Consider the following 21002-nt stretch of genomic DNA (forward strand, 5'->3'; position numbering starts at 1 on the left):
TAACAACGAAAAAAATAAAAACGTATTAATCAGGCTGTAGCGAAATCTTGCCTTCGACTTCTACACTGAATGCAAGATTATCGGTAAGAAAAAGTTTTTTGAAAGCTAAAGAGAAACACAACTGGTTCACCAGTCTAAACATTGCGTTGGATGATTCAATGCGAAGTAGCTGGAAATACGTAGGCGCTTTCTCTATCGTTAGGTGACGCTGCAAGCCTTGCGTCCATGCAAACCATCCGGGGAAACTAATTTGCGGATATTCCATCGGAGCTCGATAAAAGAAAACCCCAGTTAACGGAAACAGCGAAGCCGATATGTTCATCTTTTGATCGGATGAAAGTAGTATTTCATCTTAACAGTAGTTACACTTTCTACTAGGATAAATCCCCAAAAGGTATGGGTCTTATGAGGCATTATAAAGATGTGGTCTACGAGGATGACAAATATTCTGTGTAGGAAAGAAAACGAAAAGTGTCAGGCGGTTCGCATGGGAGCGAGGGATTAATAAAAACCTTCACACAAAGCTGAACTTGAAAGAAATAAACTTTTAGTTTAGGTCAAATTTCCACGATTTCACCAGCTGCTTTTCCTTGCATTTATCATAAAAATATGTCGTCCCTCAAAGCTTGCTGCACTATCCCCCCTGTCGACAGCGACTACCAGCCCGTTGGTACTGTTGAAAACGTTGGTGACATTCAGTTGCCCACCTACGTTGTTGGTCCCAAGGTAAATGAAATAGTAAATCTTGTAGTCGCGTTATTTAGCATTTTTCTGACGAAAACGAAAACACTGCCGGAAACAGGACGCAAAGAAGGCTCTTCTCGTTATCTATGATGTCTTTGGTTTTCAGTAAGTACTGCTATGATCTATCTAGTAAGGATAACGCATATGAAAAGAACCTCATCGGCGAACCTTATTGACTTTTTATTTTTCCATGTGCGCGACGATAGCAACAACACTAAACAATTCTGCGACGTGCTTGCCAAGAACTGTGGCTACAAGGTTGTCATGCCCGACTTCTTCCGCGGCAAGCCACTCGTGCCGGAGGACATGGGTGATGTCGACCGTGTGATGGCCTGGATTGGCAAGGTTGGCAGCATGGAAGTGGTGAGTTCTGATATATATATATAAAGTCGGATAATCACACACGACAATATACGAAGCAAACAGTCGAGATGCTCAAGATACTTTCAATAGATCCAACCTCAGGTTGAGGTTGTCCGCCAGTGGCTCCAGGAACAAGGTGTTGTCGAGGGTGGTTTGGTTGGCTTCTGCTGGGGTGCCAAGGTATTGGATCTTTCGTTTTAGGAAAGGAGCACAAAAAAATAGGTAGAACTTTTTACACAACTTTTCGGTATAGATCTCGGTCCAAATCACGGCTGTCGATTCGTTCTTTGGTGGCGCCTCGCTTATTCACCCTTCGTTCGTTGATGTAAAGGACGCTGAAAAGGCTGGTGCCCCCGTCCTCGCTTTGCCCAGCAAGGACGAGCCCGATATGGTAAGCGTTCGAGTACTTTTTTATTCCCTTTATATTCTTCCCCGCTCACCGCGAAACTTACTGTTTTTTTAATTTTAAAAGACCGAATACATGAACGTCTTAGCCAAGAAGCCCTTCGGTGATAAGTGTGCCCACCAACGCTTTGATGGTAAGGTTTTTTTTCTTATACTTAATGAATACTGGGTACGCGCGCGCGTGTGTGTGCTATGCGTGTGTGTGATAGACAAGGAATATAAATTCTAAATCTTCATTGTATTCATAAAGACATGCACCACGGCTTCGCTGCTGCTCGTGGCAACTGGTCTGACGAACTCAACAGAAAGAGAGCCACTGAGGCCATCCAGTTGACTGCCAACTTCTTCCGTAGCGTCCTTACCAAATAAATTTACAAGTTGTGTGTATAACATGATGGCAATAATAGCATACAATAAAAAAAACGAGCTGGAATCGAATACAAAAACTTGTTTACAGGCTTGACTTGATTGCTTTGAGATCCGCGTCCTTTGCCATGCGTGTATACTCGTCTTCTACGTTCAAATCCAGATGCACCTTGGGCCCGCTATCAGCGCGCAACCCATCGTAAGTGGCATCCTTTGGCATATCACGCCATGCCCATGCTCGGCTATACTCGGAATCCACGCATTCAATAACATGGCAAATCTTAAAACCCAAATTCGGGATAAATCTAAAAATTCCACTATAAGAACTTCGTAATTTCACACGACAGATTTCCTATTACTGCTAGAATTCTACTCTCCACTCTCCACTCTCCTCTCACTCAAAACTTACTTCATGCCGTGGCCAGAATCACCAGATGCGATAATAAGGTTATCGTACTCGGGATGGGGTGCTATCAGGTAGTGTCCGTCGACCGAGTCGCAATACCTAAAAAGGAAGCATAGTCATACAACATCGGAAATCTGTTAGTCTAAACTGTAATTTCATTTCTCTCGGAATTTTCACTCTCTCACGCTTGCACACAGCACACGCACATCCATTCGCTCCTCCCGTCCGTATCCTCCATAATCTAAAAGCTTTTTACCAGCAAACACGAGCGCAAGAGATATCCAAAGGCGTGGTAACCGGGAGGAATTTCGATAGGAATTTTCGAAACTGTGAAATGGATGGTGCAGGAATACTATCGGTAGGATGTGTAACCTGCGTACGGGGCACTGAAACTTTGTCATCGCGTAGATTCACAAAGCCGCTCGAGTGATAACCAATCTTCATCTTGCCTTCATGATTGACTGCAAATCCGTAGAATCCGGTAACTGAAAGATCAGCGCACCACGTCGGCTGACATTCGAACATTTTTCTCATCGGCTCCGGGATCTTGAACTGGATTACAGTTTGGCCGGTAGCAACAAGTCTCTTGTCCGAATCCACGAGTCCAGGAGTCCATGAGCCGGTGGCCATAATCACTAAATCCGCAGTGTGCAACTTGCCGTCCTTTGTCTCGATTCCTGTGATTTTGGTCGAGATTTTCTCGTCGTGCTGGAATTTCACAAAACTGCCCTGCTCCGGGCCAGCCACGAAATGGACACCGTTCTCCACGCACTTTTCGTGAATGTGCGTACAGGCTTCACTCGAATCGCACCATCCTGGTATCCAAATTCACCCATGTTTTAGTTCTTATTTATACATATACGAGGAATAGAGATGAATTCTTTTGGGGTTATTATATAACTCACCTCCTGCCTTGTTGAGATAAGCAATGTTGAATCCGTTCTTAGTAGCTTCTTTAAATTGGGGGTATCGTTCAGCGATTGCTTCAGGCGTACGGAATTCTTCGATCAAATGGCCGTAACCTGCTTCACGGATGCTCTTCAAACTATCCACTTCGTATTGAGAAAGCTTGCCGTTCTGCGAGAACATTAGATTACCAACATTGTGAAAGACCGGGCTACGACCTTTGGCAGCACGCTCCTTGTTCCATTGCTCCCACATAGGAAGCGATTCCATGTACATGTGCATATACATAAGTTCCTTGCCATAATCCATGCGCATGATTTTGTTGATATCTGATAACATTTCCATAGAGAATTGTTCCAGGTAGATAATATTTTTAGAATCAGCCCTAAAGTGCGAAACTTATTTCCTTGATAATAAAGATAATACGTTACCGCAAGAAGCAGCGTCAGGACTAGGAATGCACTGTCTTTCAAAGACCCAAATGTCGTATTTGTTTTTCAGGGACAGAGCATAAGCGGTGGAGAGACCAAAGGCGCCTGCTCCGACAATGATGATTTTGGAGTTAGGTGCTGGTGGTTGATATCCGGCTCGCGACATTGATAAAGATAAAGGACGTGGATAGACCGAGAAACAAGAGGAGGAGGAGGAAGAAAAAGAAGAAGAAGAAGAAGAAGAGAGGCAGAGAAAGAGTGTTCGTGTTACCGGGGCTGGATGTGGAGGAGAGAGGTGCGGGAGGGTGTGGTCCTACTTAAGCTTTTACATCAGATCAGGTACGGTCACAGACACCAATCATCGCAGACGAAAATTGCAAGAAAGTTTACCACTACAAACTGACACCTCCGCCGCCACCCGGAAAGCGGAATGACTATTTTTTTTAGATTATCAGTTACTGTTGATTTCCATCTGAACTCTCGACAAGGAAAAAGAAACATTTGGAATATTTATACATTTGCGATCGAAATTATGCTCCCAATTTACCATGGCTTATGAGACTATGCCCACGGTCATGCGTTCTTTCCGGGGATCCGGCCTCCAACTCGTAAACACAAACTGTCAATGATGTAAAAACAAAACTAAAAGGGGAAACTCCCTTGGGTCCTGTTTGCAATATTTTGCTGCATAGGCTTTATCAAGCGGTACGTAGTATGAGTTGCATCTTGAGTAAGTCTCATTCTCATCCATATATCAACCGCCCCAATAGCTTGAAGCGTCTTCAGGGCTACGTATTCTTTAGGGATATACGGGTTTTTTTGGGTCAATAACTTATACTACATACTTGGATGCTTTCCTGGGTTCATGTCATCGATCGTAGTTCGCAACCTGTCACCGGATGATTATTTAAGTTTTGTAACTTTGATTCCCGAAACTTACGATATATTGCGCCATTGCGGAAGTAAAACTTTGGAATTATTGGAACATCATAACCCTCGCTTTCTCTTCTTTTAAAAGGAGGCGGTATACGCTTTTTCTAGAAACGTTTTTATGGAGACTTTTCTGTGGTTTTGGGCCGCTGGCTGTCATCATGACTATCAGCACTACACTTTGTAGGGATACCTTGACAACAAGCTATTATGTACTTTTGAGATATCATACCGCTTTTGATTTTGACTCAAATTTATAATTAGTATATAGGTATGCCGTAGTGGATTTTCTGGTTTCTGTCAATCTGTTTGCTTTGTGACAGAAGCCGTATCATTTAAAGACATAATTTACGATATAGATTAGCTATCCCTACAGCTTCCTTCTACTGAAACCTGTATATTTGTTGTAAACATCGATCCATCGATACGTTCTAATGCCAGCTACCACACAACTTCCCGGAGCATTTTTTCTCTGAAAGTTTTGCTATTATGGTGTTAAAAAGTGCTGCTAGACTACTACTTTATTATTTTTAGTAAGAGGAACTTGGTACGCTATATGTTGATTTAAGTCATCTGTTTTTGGTAAGCTCGGAATAAGCCGATCTGCAGTTGCCGTGACAGCAACTTGTGAGTGATCGGCCTATAACTTTACGCCGCTTCACGCCCATGATATTTGAATCACTGTGTAAATCATTTACATACCAGCAACATCGTCACTGGCCGAACACATCTCTATTATACCTGGTGTTTACGATCAGTAAAGCCGGTCTCCTGCTGCAGACATAGAGGCACACCCATCTTTGTGTAACTTTATAAAACTTGAAGCATTCTTTCTGTAGCACACCAACGAACTATTTCTTTTGATGCTGAAACTGGATGGCGTTCCAGCACGACCTCGCTCTAGGATATGTAGGAACAAAATCCACGCGGAATTTTTCAGTGATGAAGCCCAAAATGCCGCGGATATTGAAAAAGTGGTGCTACAGCATGCAAATAATAAACAGGCAGCTTGCTTCTTATATGGGTCATGGGTTCGCAAAGCTACAGTTTTATGCTCAAGATGTCTAGTCAAAGTTGCTGTGAGAATATCACTATCTTGATATACGCAGAGAACAATGAAGCAACGCTGAAATGTCGAACTCTGAAAAAAAAATTATTGTCGTCATCGACCCTTTTCTTTCTGTTGGATGCTTCTTATGGTAGTGATGTGCTACATGAGGATCGTAATCCAGAGTATCCCGCTGATGACCTGATCAACGAATAATGTACATATAAGTAATAAGCCGATGCTACACAAAAGGTTCATCGTGTGTGCATAAAAACAAACAAAAAAGTATTAGTTGTAGTCGTAGCACACACGGCACACACTTGGTGATAGAGGGGAATCCTAGCTTATTTATCTCGAGTACATGCAAGTTATACGTGCTGGTAATACATGTACAAATAACATAATGGTTGGGTTTGGGGGGACCAGTATATAAAAATAGTGGGTATACAATTCTGCGTGTGAGACGGAATAGGGGACCCAGCCAGTCACGGCTTTTGAATTTTGGGAATGACATTTTTCCCTTGTTCATGCGTTGCAAGAGCTGAGTTGCATTTCATTGCTTCTTTTCTGATTATCATTTTTTATCGAGTATGGCGTTCGCTCAACAACATAGACGACCTCAGCACCGGTACCGACGCAGCCCTTCTCTGGGCACTGACGACCTTATCAGCGACGATTATAGCAGCCAAGCTTTTGTAGCGCCTACCAGTCTCATTCTCTCGCCCAGAGCTGCTACTATTACTACTACTGCTGCTGCTGCTCCTCCTACAACTCAGCAACAGCAACCACCAGCTTCGTCCGACTCTGACAACGACTGGCACGTCATTAGCTCCGCTGCACCTTCTCGACGCTCGTCAACTGTTCCACGCCGTGATTCAGCGTCGTCTGCTCTTGACCCTTCTGATACCTCCTCTTCAGTACGCCAGTCTGATACCGAGTCTTTTTCTGACATTGACACTCTCACGTCATCAGTGCGTAATGTTGATGAGTTTACGACACTACCTGCTCATGACGGAACGGGCACTTTCCTAGACGAGCCTGGATACTTTTCTGACGGCACCAATCGTTCACAAGATGAAGCAGACTCACCGTCTGCATTTGCTCGAGTTGTGCATCGTATGCTGGACAATCGAAGAGGTTCGAACAGTGGACAGCAGCAGCAACAGCAGCAACAGTTGGCTTGGCGTGCACAACCTAATGACTTTGCACCGGAATCAGCTAGTATGCCAAATATATTACTTCCTCACGGCGGGATAACAATACCGTCATTTGCTCTTAATACACATCCAGACCAACAACAGACAATAGCACAACAACAACAACATAAAGAGCAACTACAGCAACAAAAGGAGGAAGGCGAGGAAGACCAAAAGAGCGACGAATACTCCCTGCCATCTTTCCGACCGACAGTACCAGCATTTCCCATAAACGATATACAGAGTCAAAGCGATACATCTGCAAGTCATAACACTAGTCTCAGCAACGATGTTAAATTCACTAGAAGACGACGGCGTAATCTTGATAGGTACTTTGTTGCTACTAGCGCTGTCGTAGTTGCCGCTTTTGGGGTTAGCGAGGAAGACGATAAGGGGGCGGGGGATGGAGTGGATGGGGTTAAGAGGACAGACTGGTTTATAGAGCTTATCATAGCATAATGGCTGGGGATAGATTGGGGGTGGGTTCGTGGAAGAGACAACAGGAGTCTCTAACCCGTATACGAAACATCCATATTTGTTAGCATCCCAAGTCATCACCCGGCCATCCCCGGCACAATAGCGTCAGCAGCTGTGCTATCGGCTATTTGGGATCAAATTCGCCGTATAACTACCAACCTGCTGGAAAACGATGCAAACACATCTGATACATTCACCAACCTCGTCTCTGAAGCTGCTCTAGAAGGATGTATGCCATTCGGGTCCCACTTACACATGGATTTTGGTGGTTCGTTTCTGTCAGCGTATCCCAGTAGAAAGAGAGTTGAAACGTGGTATGGTGCGTAAACCACCTGGTGTTCCACAAGTCATCTGATAAGTCCACACATCTCTCCATCTCTCTCCCTCTCTCTCATAACAGTAAAAATGATGATATCAATATATATTGTACACAACAGACCTTGTATAAAGTAAAATATACGGCTTTTTGCTTACGTACATCATTGGGGCTTTGCTGTCGCGCAGCCCTACAAAGCATTACATTAGTATCTTACTATTATTGTTGTCATCCAACAACAATGCTCTGCTACAGCACATCATCGTTAAACCTGACACTTGTACACAAGTTGGTGGGGTTCATCCCGATTCTAATCCCCCTTACTTCTATTCCTCCATGATTTTCTCTAACCAAACAACAAAATGATGATCGTTTACGCCCGTTTCCAATTATTTTGCATTAGTGTTTATGCGTACGCGAAAAGCGTGGAGTACGGATCACTTCCCCCCACCTCTGATACATACGCTGTTAATTCGTGTCAGCATGTGGATATCACGTTTAGCTGTGTGATTTATCAATTGTGTATCGTAAGAAAACATGCATATATACAAGAATTACGCAATAGGAAACTTTCTATAGTTCTCATCGATACTAATTTGCAAATTATGACCCTTCATCTCTACCCTTGTACATTCGACTATAAGCTCACCAAGTTCATTTCCCTGCGGTCGCTTTGATAATGGAGTTGTACCGTAATACTCAATAAGTGTAACAAGAGTAATTGAGTAGTAGCAACCAAACATTGACAAATTTGGTGTCACATCGTACGTTCACCTGACCATTTTGCCCAACAACACTCGTTGAGAGACCTGTCGCTCCTCGCTTTGAGATTTAAAAGCTCCCAACTATTACGTTCACAAGAAACCATGTGCTAATTCTTTATATGATGTAATGTAAATATGCAGTATGCGTAAGTGTCAATGGTGGTTGTTTCAGTTGGCGTGAGCATAAAGAAAAAAAAGCGAAAAGATATGTATGATGAACTAAAGGTACAGTTACAAAGTACATGAAGAGCAATTCTAAGAAAAGTGAATGTTTGCATGGTTGAATGCAAGTAATAATCTAGAAAAGAAAACAGCTAGGTCAGAGATACCCAGCACAATTGTTGATTTTCTACAAACAAAAAAAGTGCTTACTTTAAAAAGTCATCCAGATCGCATTTTGCGGCACGTCTGTCGGCCATGCCTACTGACTCCAAAATACCCAAGATTGTGGATTTGATATCGAAACCATCTTCCATCATCTAGTTTGAAGCAAAATTGGCGTCAGCCTACAAAAAAACGTTTGTTTTTTGCTTTATTCTTATCCCACTTACCAGATCGTTTGAGGAACAGTATGTTCTGTAATTCTGCTCCAGCATTTGCAAGATACCCGTCTGCTTGAAATTTGCCGACATAATTTTGTGCTTACGAGTGAAAACAATGCGCAACAAACCATCAAACTCTTTGGGATCTACTGGTGGTGGTGGATTCTTGGGTTCGAGACGTACAACGGACGATTCAACTTGGGGCGGTGGTCGGAAGTTGTTCTTTCCTACTTTCATAACGTGATCGACTTTGGCGTATAGTTGTACGTTGACTGACAATCGACAGTAGAGTTCGTCTCCCGGCTTTGCAATGAGTCGAAGAGCAAATTCACGCTGGAACATGAGAATTGCGCATCTATTACCATATGTTTAATGCTCCAATAGCTTCTTGACAAAACATATGCATTCCAAACAATCTTACCTGAACATGGGTCGGTGTTCAAGCAGCTTAAAGACAAGTGGTGACGATATTTGATAGGGTGTGTTACTGATGCAAACGTCGAAATAGGGCAGTTCGACTTTCATGAAATCGCCAATCATAATGTGGAGCCTCCGCTGATCATCTCTAATACAATGCAGCTTGCCTCATAAGCAACTTGTCATTTTTTTTCACTCAAGGATCACCTTAACCAAGTGACTTACGTTCCATGCACACGCTTTTGTAGTTCTGCAGCAAGTCGAGGATCCATTTCCACAGCCACAACCTTCTTTGCTTGAGCCAATATCCGCACTGTCAAGTTACCAGTACCAGGACCAACTTCCAAAACTGTATCTGAGCCGACTAAGTTTGCCTGTTGTGTGTTTGACAGAGATACATTGAGTACAAAGAGCACAATACACATTTCGAATTGCATATAAGCTGTCAAAGCACTACAATAGTTTATAGAGTGCACGAAGTTGAATCGTACCTTGTCGACAATGCCTTGCGCTACTAAAGGATTCTTCAGAATGTGCTGACCAAGATCTTTGTTGAACAATGGACCAAATGCTCGAGCATCAGGTGCATTCTGAGCCTGCTTTTTATTCTGCTTTACTGTCAGCTTTGGCATGCTTAGAAATCGAAACAAATTAGAATGTTTAAAAAAAAACAAGCAAAAAAAAAAAAGTTTTGCGGCGTTTTTTGTGATTTCTAAATCGGGAATAATGGCTATATAAACGGCTCTCTAGCGTTTCGGTCTCGTTGGCTTAATCATCTCTTTTTCTTGTAATTTTCCCCTCTCAACGTTTTTTTTTTCTGAAGTCCCATTATGACACCATCGGCCATTGACTGCTTTTCAGCAAGCAAGAAACGAAAAAACGACGAAGTGACAGACCTGGTAAGCATCCCTTCTGGACTGATGCCCTTTTGATATACCATGCGGATGCCTTTTTCTTATTGTTGTTCTTAATTGTTGTTGTTAGAAAACTGCCGCCGACGCCATTATCAACAACGACAGCAACACAGCCAAACGCCAAAATAATCCAGCAACACAGCCAATTCAGACGGGTGGACTACAACAACCAGTGTTCACAGAATCATACTTTATGCCAAACCAATCACAACTGCCACCAAGATCAACGACGCCTCCTCTCAGTATGACACTTGCACACTACAATGCAAACTCTCAAAGTTACGCAACGTCGGTTGTCAGGTCCGCAGAGGAACAATCGACCGCCGTATGCTCAGGAATGACTCCCGTATATCGACCAGCAGCCGAACGATGGGGTTCTTCTTTTCTTTAAGTTCTTGTTCATTTTTTCTTTCAATTAGCTCAGCATTGTCATATTCTTCAGTATTTTCCATCTTGTTTGTTGATTTCTTTTTGTTCTTTTTTTTTTATTGTGGTTCATTTTTATGCGTCGACAAATCATCGTCATCGTCAAAAAGCCAGCCCCCTTCTGTGCTAGTAGACCGTCTCTGATTGTTGCAATAAAGCGCACTTCGTCGTCGACCGCGCCGCCGCATATTACGTTGGTGGTCCAAATAGTCCATGTTGATATAATACGCCCGTAAGACCTCCTGAAGTTCGAACAATCGATTCTCAAGCTGCGCCGCCTTTGCCGCTGTATCACGCTGTTCACGTTGAAGCTGTTCCACTAGCATAGTGAGACCCTCAACGCGATCCTGCGGCGCAGAGGAATGTAGGCTGGGATTGCTGGTGTTTGAGAGCTGGTCAGAGCGATAGTCTCGATCCCATGGACCGTGGAAACGTGAACTTTCTTCGTCAGCTTGCTGTTGTTGTTGCTGTTGTGCCATGGCTGCCGGAGCAGGCATCAGAAGGATGGCATTATGCTGAACAACAGGCGAGTCTTTAATGTTACTAGCGCTGTCTGATTTTGCGGGTGCGGCAATGTCGTCCAAGAGAAGTTGGCTTGGTTGCGAGCGTCGGAAATACCGTTGAAAATTATAGAGTTTGCTAGTGTTATTTTCATTGTTGTCGTTGTTGTGGTTGTTGTCCACCCGGCTATTCCTTCGGTGCTCCTTGATTTTCTCCACTCCGCGGATCGTGACCATTGGGAGCTGATGGACCACACCGAACGGAGCGATCCGGGTCATACCGAACAAGAGAATGTAAAGTATCGTCAGCAAAGTGCTGCAACCACCCGCAAGAGCAAGCGCTGATAAAAGGGTATGCTGCCGCTGTTCTGTCTATGAATGATCATTGGTATTATTGCTCTGAGAATGATCGTGTGATAAAAGGAGAAGGACAGATTAAGCTACGAGGATAGTACCTGCACTGCTAAGCTTGCCTTGGCCATTTGGAGGTTGAAGAGGCCATCATATTCCTAAGAGATGATTCCAATTGGGGTATTAAATCATGTTTGTTACACATGCATGATGGAAAATAATACTCCTTACGCCTCTTGTGAGATTTTCATCGTTACGCTGTAAGTCCCAATCTAACTGACTGGTTTCCAATGTAGGAATATCTACATAAGTAGGAGCCTGTTTTTGCAAATTTAGAACAAGCTATTGTTGCTCAATGCTTACGACATGTAGATGAAGCAATAGGCAAACTTACGAAACCTATTAATGACAGCGAGTCCTTGGGGCGGATGGCGCGGTAGAGAGTGGGTGTAAAAAATACAGTCGTCGTCGTATTTACAGAGGTAGAAGATCGTGCATTGCCAAGGACCATGTCTCTAGATACTTGTTTCTACAAGGTTGCAAAATGTATGGTATGATCAGTTTAAAAATCCAGCCCCCTTTATTGTTTCGATCGTCAGCATGTTCTTCTTTCTTTACCTGCTGCGGTACCATATTTTCAGGATCTGGTGGATCCCATCGGCTGAAGCCGGGGTTGTACAACTCCATTGTGATCGAAGGGACTGAAAGCGAAACAGCTGTAACATTTTCGAGGGCATCAATCTTCCAATATATGTCGATGCGTCTGATATCGGTTGTCATAGGATCGTAGTCTTCGACGACACCGTATTTAAATGCGCTGTTTGATTGAAAGAGATAGCATCTGGATGGATCGCCTCCGGGCTCTCCGATCATTATGTAGCGGTAAGGGTCGGGAATGGTCCAGCTTGTCCAATTCATGAACATAAGATCGATTCTGTGGACTGTCATTGTGCTGTTTTGTACGCACATTTCGATTTGTGGAATAGGGTAGCTTTCTGCCATATCTTCCCGAGATATTCGTAGTAAAGGTTTGTCATATGTAATCTACGGAGGAAGAAAATTAAATAAAGAGAACAAACACCGCTCATCACTGCGATCAGCAGCAGCAGCAGCATGACTTGCAAGAGTAGATAAATACCTGATTTATCAAGTAGCCGCAATATACAGCAAACAGAATTGCAAATATCAAGGCAGATATTACACGGACATAGGCAAATGTGGTTGTCTCTAAAGGCTACAAGATAGATTAATAAGCGTCGTTGATACTGAGCGGTATATGCGATGATTTTGGTGGGAGAGCATCATTTGGGACACAGTTTTTTCGTGTCATGATGGAGCCAACGTGCGTGTGGGCCCTACTGTGCAATTTACCCGTCTATGAAAAGCTTCGAAAATGAAATGCATCGCGTTGAACCAAAAAAAAGAAGAATACAAAAATGCGGAAACAGATGGAAAATTCCATCTGTCGAGCTTTTATACCAAGCAAAGGGACAAAAAAGGTTTGCACCAACGCGCTCAATCCGGCTGAGCGTGCATTCAAAACTTTAAACAGTCATGTGCTACAGCAAGGACTTAATGGGTGCCCAGGTTGTCACACATGAACTAAATATGCAAACCACCTACTTTCCTCCCACTTCTCTCTCTTTCTCCCAATCTTGCGGTAGACCAGAAAAGTCATTCTGAAATTTTCACGCCAAAAAAGGCATCTATTCGTTCACTAAAACCTTTTAACCGAACCCTTTTTAAGGGGGTGGGGAATAAGAGAATACCAGTCTAACAAGTTTCTCGCTGGTTTTCTTTCTGTGATGTTCGAGCGATGACTGAGCATATTAAGAGAATGCTAGTAGGGCCGATATCCTTGCAAATAGAATGAGTGGTGTACGCCAAGACAAGTCGATCTAAGCCGACATGCAAAGCAAACAAACGTATCATGAGACAGACACGATTGGACAGACGGATCCAGTAGGGTCTATCCAAGATTTTACATTGTTGTTATTGGTGTGGTGCATTTCTGCTGCATACGTGGCATGGTCAAGCTTTCTCCTTTCCTCCCGTCCATAGGTAGTCAAGAGAAGAGGATCGGATCTTTTGAGATGACAAACCACATCTCAAAGCAAGTTACAACGTATCGATATCTCTGGTTAGACCGTTCATTTTTTTTGCTACGTTGCAAAGCCTTCCTCCCGGTATCACAGAACGATTTATACTACCATTGATGACAGCTTTTTTGCCAAGAGTCAAAAAAAGCTTTTCCGATATGGAACAACCGCCACAACACATCGTATCATCATGATTATACCCACAATCTTTAATAAGCTCCAAGATTTCCAAAAACAGGTGTAAATGACATTCTATGAGTAACTGTATCAGTGCGTCGCACTTGCTGTTGGTTGGTGTTACATCGTCTTGGGTCTTGCAGACTGTGTAATTAATTTGGCATCTATACAGACTGGGCAAACAACAACAGCAACGGATATACGGGTCCAGACTTCTTTTCTCTATAGCATTTACTCGCACATGTCATGTCCTTTGTATATCTTTTACATTCTATGATATACGCTAGCCACATGCATGGTCAAAGTTCAAATATGAGCAAATCTTGTGATTTGCAAAAGAATCATAAAACGTGGAAGACAAGAAAGCATGACTTATTCATGAGAGTAGCACTTTGAAACTCGTTACACGACGATTATAACATAAACTATGCTTATATGATATTACGGTTGCCAACAAGACGCCACCCTAAGAAGAATATGTATCTATGCCTATACATCCTCATTTGACTGGTAACCAAGAATCGACAAGTACGTTATGAAAGTGTATCTTGAGTCAGTCGGTAAGACGTACACCATTTTTATACTCGATGTATTCAATAACAACTTTTTCGTCTAGATGATGCAGATACATAAATAAATTAATGAAAATTGACTGGGATAATGCGAACCCAATATCGGCTAAGTACCGATTGCTCGGAACCCTCAGCCACAATTAAACACAGAAACATTCCAAGAAAAGAACTTGTACATGTTATTTGTCGGATGATACATACTCTAACGTTTATTATATCTCGATAAACATTTCTAGTGTATATTAAAATAGAGTGCCTCACAGGTGTGGCATTGTTGCTATTGTTGGAAAAAAAATGTAAGGGCGCTTATTCGATGAGTCTCGGACTTATACTCCAGATAAGTATAGATTCCAAATTCTACCGCAGCACTGACATAGAATCATATACATGATACATATGAATGTGATTAAGCCGTCTTTGAGCTAAATGTACGCCTCCTAATATTTACATTTCAAAGCTTAATAGCTATAGAGTTTGCTGGCGCAAACTCGACGCTGCTGGAGAGGATTATAAAACGCAACAAGTTCACTTTGACACATATACGTTAAATGAAAAGGTTGAATTTAGGCACTCTTTAACCTTGCACTGCGAAGTTCCTTTACCAACCATTTTATCGCCTCTACGTATATGTCTAAACCTTCAATCCATCTCACAGCGCATCTATGCAAAGTTGTAAAAAAGCATGCCTGATATTTTATCAGCGCTACCATCAGATAGATCTCCATCTGACAACGCTCATTTAAGCACAGGGGATCGACGAGGGCACTCAACTTTTACCATTGCTCAGACAATCTCCACGCTTGATATCAGTCTCACTTAACAACGACAAGTACACCGGTGTATAAGTTACTACAAGCAACTGCTGAACTTTGTCTAAACCTCCAAACAATCTCTCATATAAGAGTAAGTGGCATATATGGTTCGGATTATTTGCAACTATGCATCACACTCAAGGACAGCCGCCTCCTCGTGACATCAAGAAAATTGAGTTACACAGTGCTTGACAAAATGGATCGTCGAGCAATGGATCTCATAACTCGTTGGAAGATTTCAAGCTAAATTCACTTAAAGTGGCAATGGAGGGCACCGACCGCTCGATCTATTCGCACCCCTTGGTGCTGGCCCGCTATCGACTCTTCTACTACACTTCTTCGGTTGACATAGCGTACGATCTGAGACGATTGCAAGGCTCATTACAGCTTGTCCTTCTCTCCATAACGTTGGTCTTGAAGGCATCTATCTCTGAGATCCCCGAATCTTTGACGCGTTGGCATCACTAAGGTGCATGCAAAGTCTATTGATAGGCCAACATTACGGCGATTATTTCACCCGCACTGATATACCTAAAGAGATAAACGACGACCGCGGTGGCAGCAATGATGGCAACATAATTTGTCTGGCAAGTTGGTGAGCACTTATCTTTGATCGCGCTGTTAATCTGGTGAAGTTCTCTTATTCCTTCATCCATTTCAACTCTAATGCTACTGGAGGCAAATTTTTAACCAAGTAGCTCGCAGCATACATTGCGACTTCGGGCGTCATTAAGTGGGTCTATCTCCAGCTGTTTTTCAAAGCAGCGATCAACTGAAGGCCATGCTAGAGTTTTTTTTAAAAGGCAGTGAAGCATTACAAAAACTATCTATTACGCTGAACTCGGGACATGAAGATGGCCCCAACATGAGCATCGTCACTTCCTCCACCAGCGGCTCTGCAGGCGTTATAACTGAAAGCCTGCTTAGCGAACGCGTAGTACACTGCGGTAACTTTAGATGCTACACTCGCAAAAGGTCGATGCCCGAGGATTAAAGGAGGAGACAGCTATAATGATGAAGATAACATTGTGATTAGAAAATCACACAGGCAAAAAAAAAATGAGGGTGAATTTGATGGCTTTTTTCTAGCAAGCACTGTTATGTAATCGCCAATACAGTAATATAAACGCAAAATATTTATCTGTAATTGCATGTTCATCGAATAAACAATGAAGTATTTTCAGTACAACTTTTTTGCTTTGTTCTGGGGTCAAAGGGGAACAAACTTGGTCGATTATCTAGTGAACACGCTCATTGCTTTACGCTTTGCATGTCTAACAGAACCATTCAGAATACACCCCATAGAGCATGCTTCCCGTCATCGTTACCAGTTAACCCTTCTTTTTTGCTCCTCCCAGCTAGCATTTTTGTCTAAACGCAAGACATGAAGTTGGGACTATGAAATATTGATCGCTGGGTTGACAGTGGTATATGTACATAATAAGGGGTATGTGAAGTCTTCTCTCTATTGAGAAGGAAAACAAAACCATCGTAGTTAGAGATCGAATCAGACAAGCTTTCAAGCTCCCTTCACAACTAGTTAATCTTTAGAATTTTACCCTTCTTACTAACCTTCGAGTATATGTATATGAAAGGGAATATAAGGCGATCTCTGGAAACAGGGTTATCTTCTCCTACTGATAATGCTTACTCTCCCTTTTCTTTGAATGGGTTTGCTTTGGCCATTTTGTTCCTTCAGGTGACTTTTTGTTTCGCTTGTCGAGCTCGTTTTCTGGCATAGTACTGCCTCCGATAAGCCTCAAAACCTTGTTGAATCTCGATGGGTATTCTGCGATAGAAGCTTAGCACTCCAGACTCGCCACGCCTGTTGAATTGTAAGTTGAAGGAACGCAGTGTACGATTACAATGTGGGATAAATCTACACAGTTGCTTTTCCGATCAGTACCGCATATACATCTATAAACACCTCCCCTATTTCTCAAGACACATACTCTCCAGCAAATACAATCTTTTCAGAATAGATTCCTGATCGATAAATGAACACTAAGCTTCCTGCTGCCACTAATAGTGCCGTAGTATTTAGCAAGTGTACAACGAAATCCTAAATAATTTATGCATCGAGTACACAAAAGTTGGGGCCAAGGGGCAGTTAGTAAGTAAGAAAATTGAAATCATCATTTGCCGACAAATTAATGGCAGTAGTCAACTCTAGCTTGCTCGTCTTCGTCGTAGTCCAATAATACTCTACCTTGCTGGGAACAAGAAAAACGACATAGAAAAAGTACACAAGTAGCACTATAATCCCTGCTAGCAGTGCTATCCGCCAGCAAGCCCAACATAAAAAAAAGGAAAGCGAATGAGCTTGACAAGAGGATTATAACAATGCACTAAGCTAAATCACTGGTTGCTTGCTGTTGTATTACCTTCGTATTTTCGTTTCCGTCGTTGTAAGCGAGTCATGTTTCCCCGCAATCGTTCTTCAAATATAACTAAATCTCTGTAGGTTGCCTGATCGGCATGCAATGATTGTCTGCTACTTGCTTCCATGCTTTCCGAAGTTAAGTGTGCTGAAGAAGGAATAAAGGGAAAAGGGTTCGGCGGTGCAGAGCTAACCGGTAAAACTCCGTCGACTGCCACACTGTTCATCGTCATAACAGCATCCTAGTCTCATTGAATTGGTTCCATAGCTTACAAGTAAATTTTCGTATTTACTGTTCTCTCGTCCCGGGGTAAAACCTAGTATAATGACGGCACTCTGTGCGCGCAACTACAGTACTTGGCCTTCCAATAGCAGGTCCACTTGTAATGTATTCAACTTGTTGAAAACGCATCTACGTCCGACCCTACTTGATACTATGGCATCAGTGACCGTACAGTTCGCAAATCAGCTGACAAAGGACAGGGTGTAGTTGGTAAACATGATATATCGATGTTCTCTGACAGCTGAATCTAGAGATCTATTTACAAAATGGCATGTGCAAAAGGTAAAAACAGGCGGCCCCTGCACTTCACTTGCCGAAATTACGGATCAACATAAGTTGATCATGCCTGTACTATGATAATTTGCGGTATGTGCATATGAAGACTAGTAAACACGAGCAGTAATATGCTTTTATTGCAAAAGAAGTATCACAAATGTTTTTTTTCTCCAAGTCGGGTGTCTACAATTTGTTTCTAAATAGAAAAAGAGAGAAAGGAGGGGGGAGGGAGAGAAGTATAGTATGTACAAGACAAAGTTCGCAGTTGCTTATTAGCTCTAGAAGTCAGTCACTCGGCTGCCAAAGCTCCAGTCACCGTGTCGCAGAGGCTCCTGCTTGGGTCCATTGACTTCTCCAGTTTTGGGATTGACATGGCCTTCGAATTCAGGAGCAACCTGTGGGACGGCATCGTCATGAAGGGCGCCTTCCGATTGCATATCGGTTTCCTGCTTTTTTCGGATCAGGTCGAGCATCTCCTCTTGCTGCTTTTTGTTGCCCAGCGGCATTGGGCCGGGCCGGTTGAAGGAAGTGTAAGTACGGACAATAGAACGGCGAAGCATATGAAAATTAGTAGTATAACAAAGCGAGTGAGTGAAAAGTAAAAAAGACGTTTTTGGTGTGTGACAAATCTGCGCTGTTTCTATATGAAACGCATGCGCTCACGGCACGCGCATTTTTCTTTTTGGGTAACCCAACAGCGACCATTGTCCTCTTTCCTTCCACTTCCTATCTTCCTCTTTTTATTTTTTTTGTTCTCGGTGAGATGACCACGCTAAACCGTAGACCTGTCAAGGTCGTTACGGATAGTGAAGACGATCAGTCGGATATTCGGCAGCGCAGCGACTTCCACATTACAAGCCGAAGAATCTCTACGGTTGCTGAAGAAAAGCAAGAAGACAAAAAGAAAAAGCTTAGCTACCAAGGCTTCAAACATACGATACCCATTCACACTCTTACCAAAGCCTCAGTACTCTCCAAGGAAGCACCACCCGAGAATTACAGTGGTTTTATCCGACTTGGAAGTAAGAACTGGTCAGAATCGCGATCCGTGATTTATCTTACTTGCTTTGTGAACTTTATATTAACTAAAAATGTACATATATAGTGCTTGTTCTTGGAGCAAGCAACATTCGACTGATCATTGAAAACTGGATGAAGTATGGTCTTCTCATTCGCCTACCGCACAGCTACATTCCGTACCAGGACTATGGTCTGTTTCTTCTTTCATGGCTGAGCGTGCCCTTATGTCTGGCGATAACGCTGGGTGTCGAAACTGGAATGGCCAAGCTGGCTGCGAAGGCTCGGAACGCGAAGCCTGATTTCCGGAACAAGGTGGCAATCCTGGAACGTGTGGCATCAGCAGCTCATGTTACCCACCTGACTTTTCTCATCTCATACCCTTCATACATTGTTTACACCAAGATTTACCATCCATTGGGTACGTTCTCCTTTCTACGAGGGACAAATCAAAGAGAGAGAGAGAGAGAGAAGAGGAATAACTGACAATCGTTCTATAGTGGGATCTGCGGTGGTCATCATATCACTTATCACATTCCTCAAGCTTATCTCATACGTCCTTGTCAACCGGGAGTTACGGCAACTCTATGTCAGTGGTCAAACGGACGATTACCATGACGAAAATGCACGGTATCCCAACAACATCCACCTTGGCAACCTCATGTACTTCTTCTTCGCGCCCACCCTCTGCTACCAGCCCGCCTATCCTCGGTCATTAAGGTTCCGAACGACGTTTTTCTTGAAGCGTGTTGGCGAATTGGTGGTGTGTCTTGTCATGATGTACGTGTTGATGGAGCAGTACGCCAAGCCGACTCTGGCCAACTCGCTCCAAGCGCTCGAGGACAAAAACTATGTGGTGATTGTCGAACGCGTTTTAAAGCTATCCACGACAGCTGTGGTGATCTGGCTCCTTATGTTTTACGCATTGTTTCACGCGTTTCTGAACGCCCTTAGCGAAGTGCTCCGCTTCGGCGACAGAACGTTTTATCTTGCCTGGTGGAACTCGGGCAATCTGGCAACATACTGGCGTTTATGGAATCGTCCTGTGTATCTTTTCTTTAAGCGTCATGTATACATCCCTAGCGTCCAACGGGGCATGTCACCAGCTATTTGTCAATTACTGGTGTTCCTTGCATCGGCGGTCCTCCACGAGGTGATGGTGGGTATCCCCACCCATGCGATTACAGGGTTTGCTTTCTGGGGAATGTTTGGACAGATTCCACTTATCGCACTCACGAGGGCTTTGGAAAAGTGGCGTGGAAAGGATAGCGCTCTGGGCAACACAATTTTCTGGTAAGCGGAAGGAAGAAGGTTTTTGCAGGAATCCTGTGTAATGTGTAATGTGGGTGAAAACGAGCAAAGCAAGAGAACTAAATTGGAACTATCTAACTATCTAGGATCACCTTTTGTGTCGTCGGCCAGCCCACAATCGCATTGCTGTACTATTACCAGTGGGCGGCAGCTCACAAGGGCATGACCCCGCCATGATGAATGACTGGTTTCGTTCTGTTAAAGCATTAATTATGGTATCATTAAAAGAAATAAAAAGCACGCATTGTACTGTACCAAAAGTGTGTGGACATATATAAGAGCAGGCTGCAGGCTGCTGGCTGTCTTCTCTGATTTCCTTGTGAAGATCCAATCGCCCCAGTCCACCATGTGGGTGGTTGCTATTTAGTGTGTGCGGGAATTGGCGGGGCATTTGTTTTTTTAAGTCGTCGGCTAAAGTTTCGGAGGGTTGCATAATGCAGGAACACACCGCACAAGGGGGATGGGGGAGGAAAGGTAAGGTGCTGTGAGAAAGCATATTACCCAAGCACCGTGAGGACAAACTTGGCTATTACTTGGTCTTCTTGCGCCCTCAACGGTATTTTTCCAATATTT

At 43.2% G+C, this 21002-nt stretch overlaps 9 protein-coding genes across 9 annotated transcripts; 4 read left to right on the forward strand and 5 right to left on the reverse strand.

The window, feature by feature from the left end:
* Positions 1–168: 168 nt before the first annotated feature.
* On the forward strand, positions 169–1950 carry BDB00DRAFT_831656 (dienelactone hydrolase). The gene is made up of 8 exons (XM_053124140.1): positions 169–394; positions 552–726; positions 803–849; positions 951–1107; positions 1198–1287; positions 1361–1498; positions 1580–1646; positions 1763–1950. Exons 2-8 carry the CDS (start codon positions 610–612, stop codon positions 1879–1881), a joined length of 735 nt encoding a protein of 244 aa, XP_052977929.1. The 5' UTR covers positions 169–394; positions 552–609; the 3' UTR covers positions 1882–1950.
* BDB00DRAFT_475095 (FAD dependent oxidoreductase) lies at positions 1700–4087 on the reverse strand. Its single transcript, XM_053117524.1, has 7 exons — positions 4012–4087; positions 3622–3943; positions 3386–3519; positions 3190–3322; positions 2541–3099; positions 2288–2383; positions 1700–2183 (listed from the first exon to the last, which is right to left on the reverse strand). The coding sequence occupies exons 2-7, from the start codon at positions 3785–3787 to the stop codon at positions 1964–1966; spliced, it is 1308 nt and encodes a 435-aa protein (XP_052977930.1). The 5' UTR covers positions 3788–3943; positions 4012–4087; the 3' UTR covers positions 1700–1963.
* A 1843-nt stretch (positions 4088–5930) lies between these two features.
* Positions 5931–7835, forward strand: BDB00DRAFT_475616 (uncharacterized protein). The gene is made up of 3 exons (XM_053117527.1): positions 5931–7124; positions 7338–7591; positions 7710–7835. The coding sequence occupies exons 1-3, from the start codon at positions 6190–6192 to the stop codon at positions 7718–7720; spliced, it is 1200 nt and encodes a 399-aa protein (XP_052977931.1). The 5' UTR covers positions 5931–6189; the 3' UTR covers positions 7721–7835.
* A 772-nt stretch (positions 7836–8607) lies between these two features.
* On the reverse strand, positions 8608–9943 carry BDB00DRAFT_766530 (dimethyladenosine transferase; the record flags this gene model as incomplete). The annotated part of the gene is made up of 6 exons (XM_053119603.1): positions 8608–8650; positions 8725–8831; positions 8904–9249; positions 9316–9459; positions 9537–9685; positions 9803–9943. 6 exons carry the CDS (start codon positions 9941–9943, stop codon positions 8608–8610), a joined length of 930 nt encoding a protein of 309 aa, XP_052977932.1.
* A 198-nt stretch (positions 9944–10141) lies between these two features.
* BDB00DRAFT_874052 (uncharacterized protein) lies at positions 10142–10616 on the forward strand (the record flags this gene model as incomplete). The annotated part of the gene is made up of 2 exons (XM_053127173.1): positions 10142–10210; positions 10296–10616. 2 exons carry the CDS (start codon positions 10142–10144, stop codon positions 10614–10616), a joined length of 390 nt encoding a protein of 129 aa, XP_052977933.1.
* Positions 10617–10663: 47 nt separating this feature from the next.
* On the reverse strand, positions 10664–12713 carry BDB00DRAFT_475466 (uncharacterized protein). The gene is made up of 6 exons (XM_053117526.1): positions 12641–12713; positions 12121–12546; positions 11897–12031; positions 11734–11820; positions 11607–11660; positions 10664–11523 (listed from the first exon to the last, which is right to left on the reverse strand). Exons 2-6 carry the CDS (start codon positions 12502–12504, stop codon positions 10711–10713), a joined length of 1473 nt encoding a protein of 490 aa, XP_052977934.1. The 5' UTR covers positions 12505–12546; positions 12641–12713; the 3' UTR covers positions 10664–10710.
* Positions 12714–16857: 4144 nt separating this feature from the next.
* Positions 16858–17670, reverse strand: BDB00DRAFT_883721 (Spo7-like protein-domain-containing protein; the record flags this gene model as incomplete). The annotated part of the gene is made up of 4 exons (XM_053128260.1): positions 16858–17041; positions 17115–17224; positions 17372–17439; positions 17547–17670. The coding sequence occupies 4 exons, from the start codon at positions 17668–17670 to the stop codon at positions 16858–16860; spliced, it is 486 nt and encodes a 161-aa protein (XP_052977935.1).
* Positions 17671–18077: 407 nt separating this feature from the next.
* On the reverse strand, positions 18078–18793 carry BDB00DRAFT_475655 (uncharacterized protein). The gene has a single exon (XM_053117528.1). The coding sequence runs from the start codon at positions 18659–18661 to the stop codon at positions 18380–18382; it is 282 nt and encodes a 93-aa protein (XP_052977936.1). The 5' UTR covers positions 18662–18793; the 3' UTR covers positions 18078–18379.
* On the forward strand, positions 18700–20683 carry BDB00DRAFT_831684 (putative diacylglycerol O-acyltransferase). Its single transcript, XM_053124141.1, has 4 exons — positions 18700–19123; positions 19207–19539; positions 19619–20411; positions 20516–20683. Exons 1-4 carry the CDS (start codon positions 18865–18867, stop codon positions 20604–20606), a joined length of 1476 nt encoding a protein of 491 aa, XP_052977937.1. The 5' UTR covers positions 18700–18864; the 3' UTR covers positions 20607–20683.
* Positions 20684–21002: the final 319 nt, after the last annotated feature.

Source organism: Zychaea mexicana, assembly GCF_025766255.1.
Source record: "Zychaea mexicana strain RSA 1403 chromosome Unknown BDB00scaffold_55, whole genome shotgun sequence".
NCBI classification, from domain to species: Eukaryota; Fungi; Mucoromycota; class Mucoromycetes; order Mucorales; family Lichtheimiaceae; genus Zychaea; species Zychaea mexicana.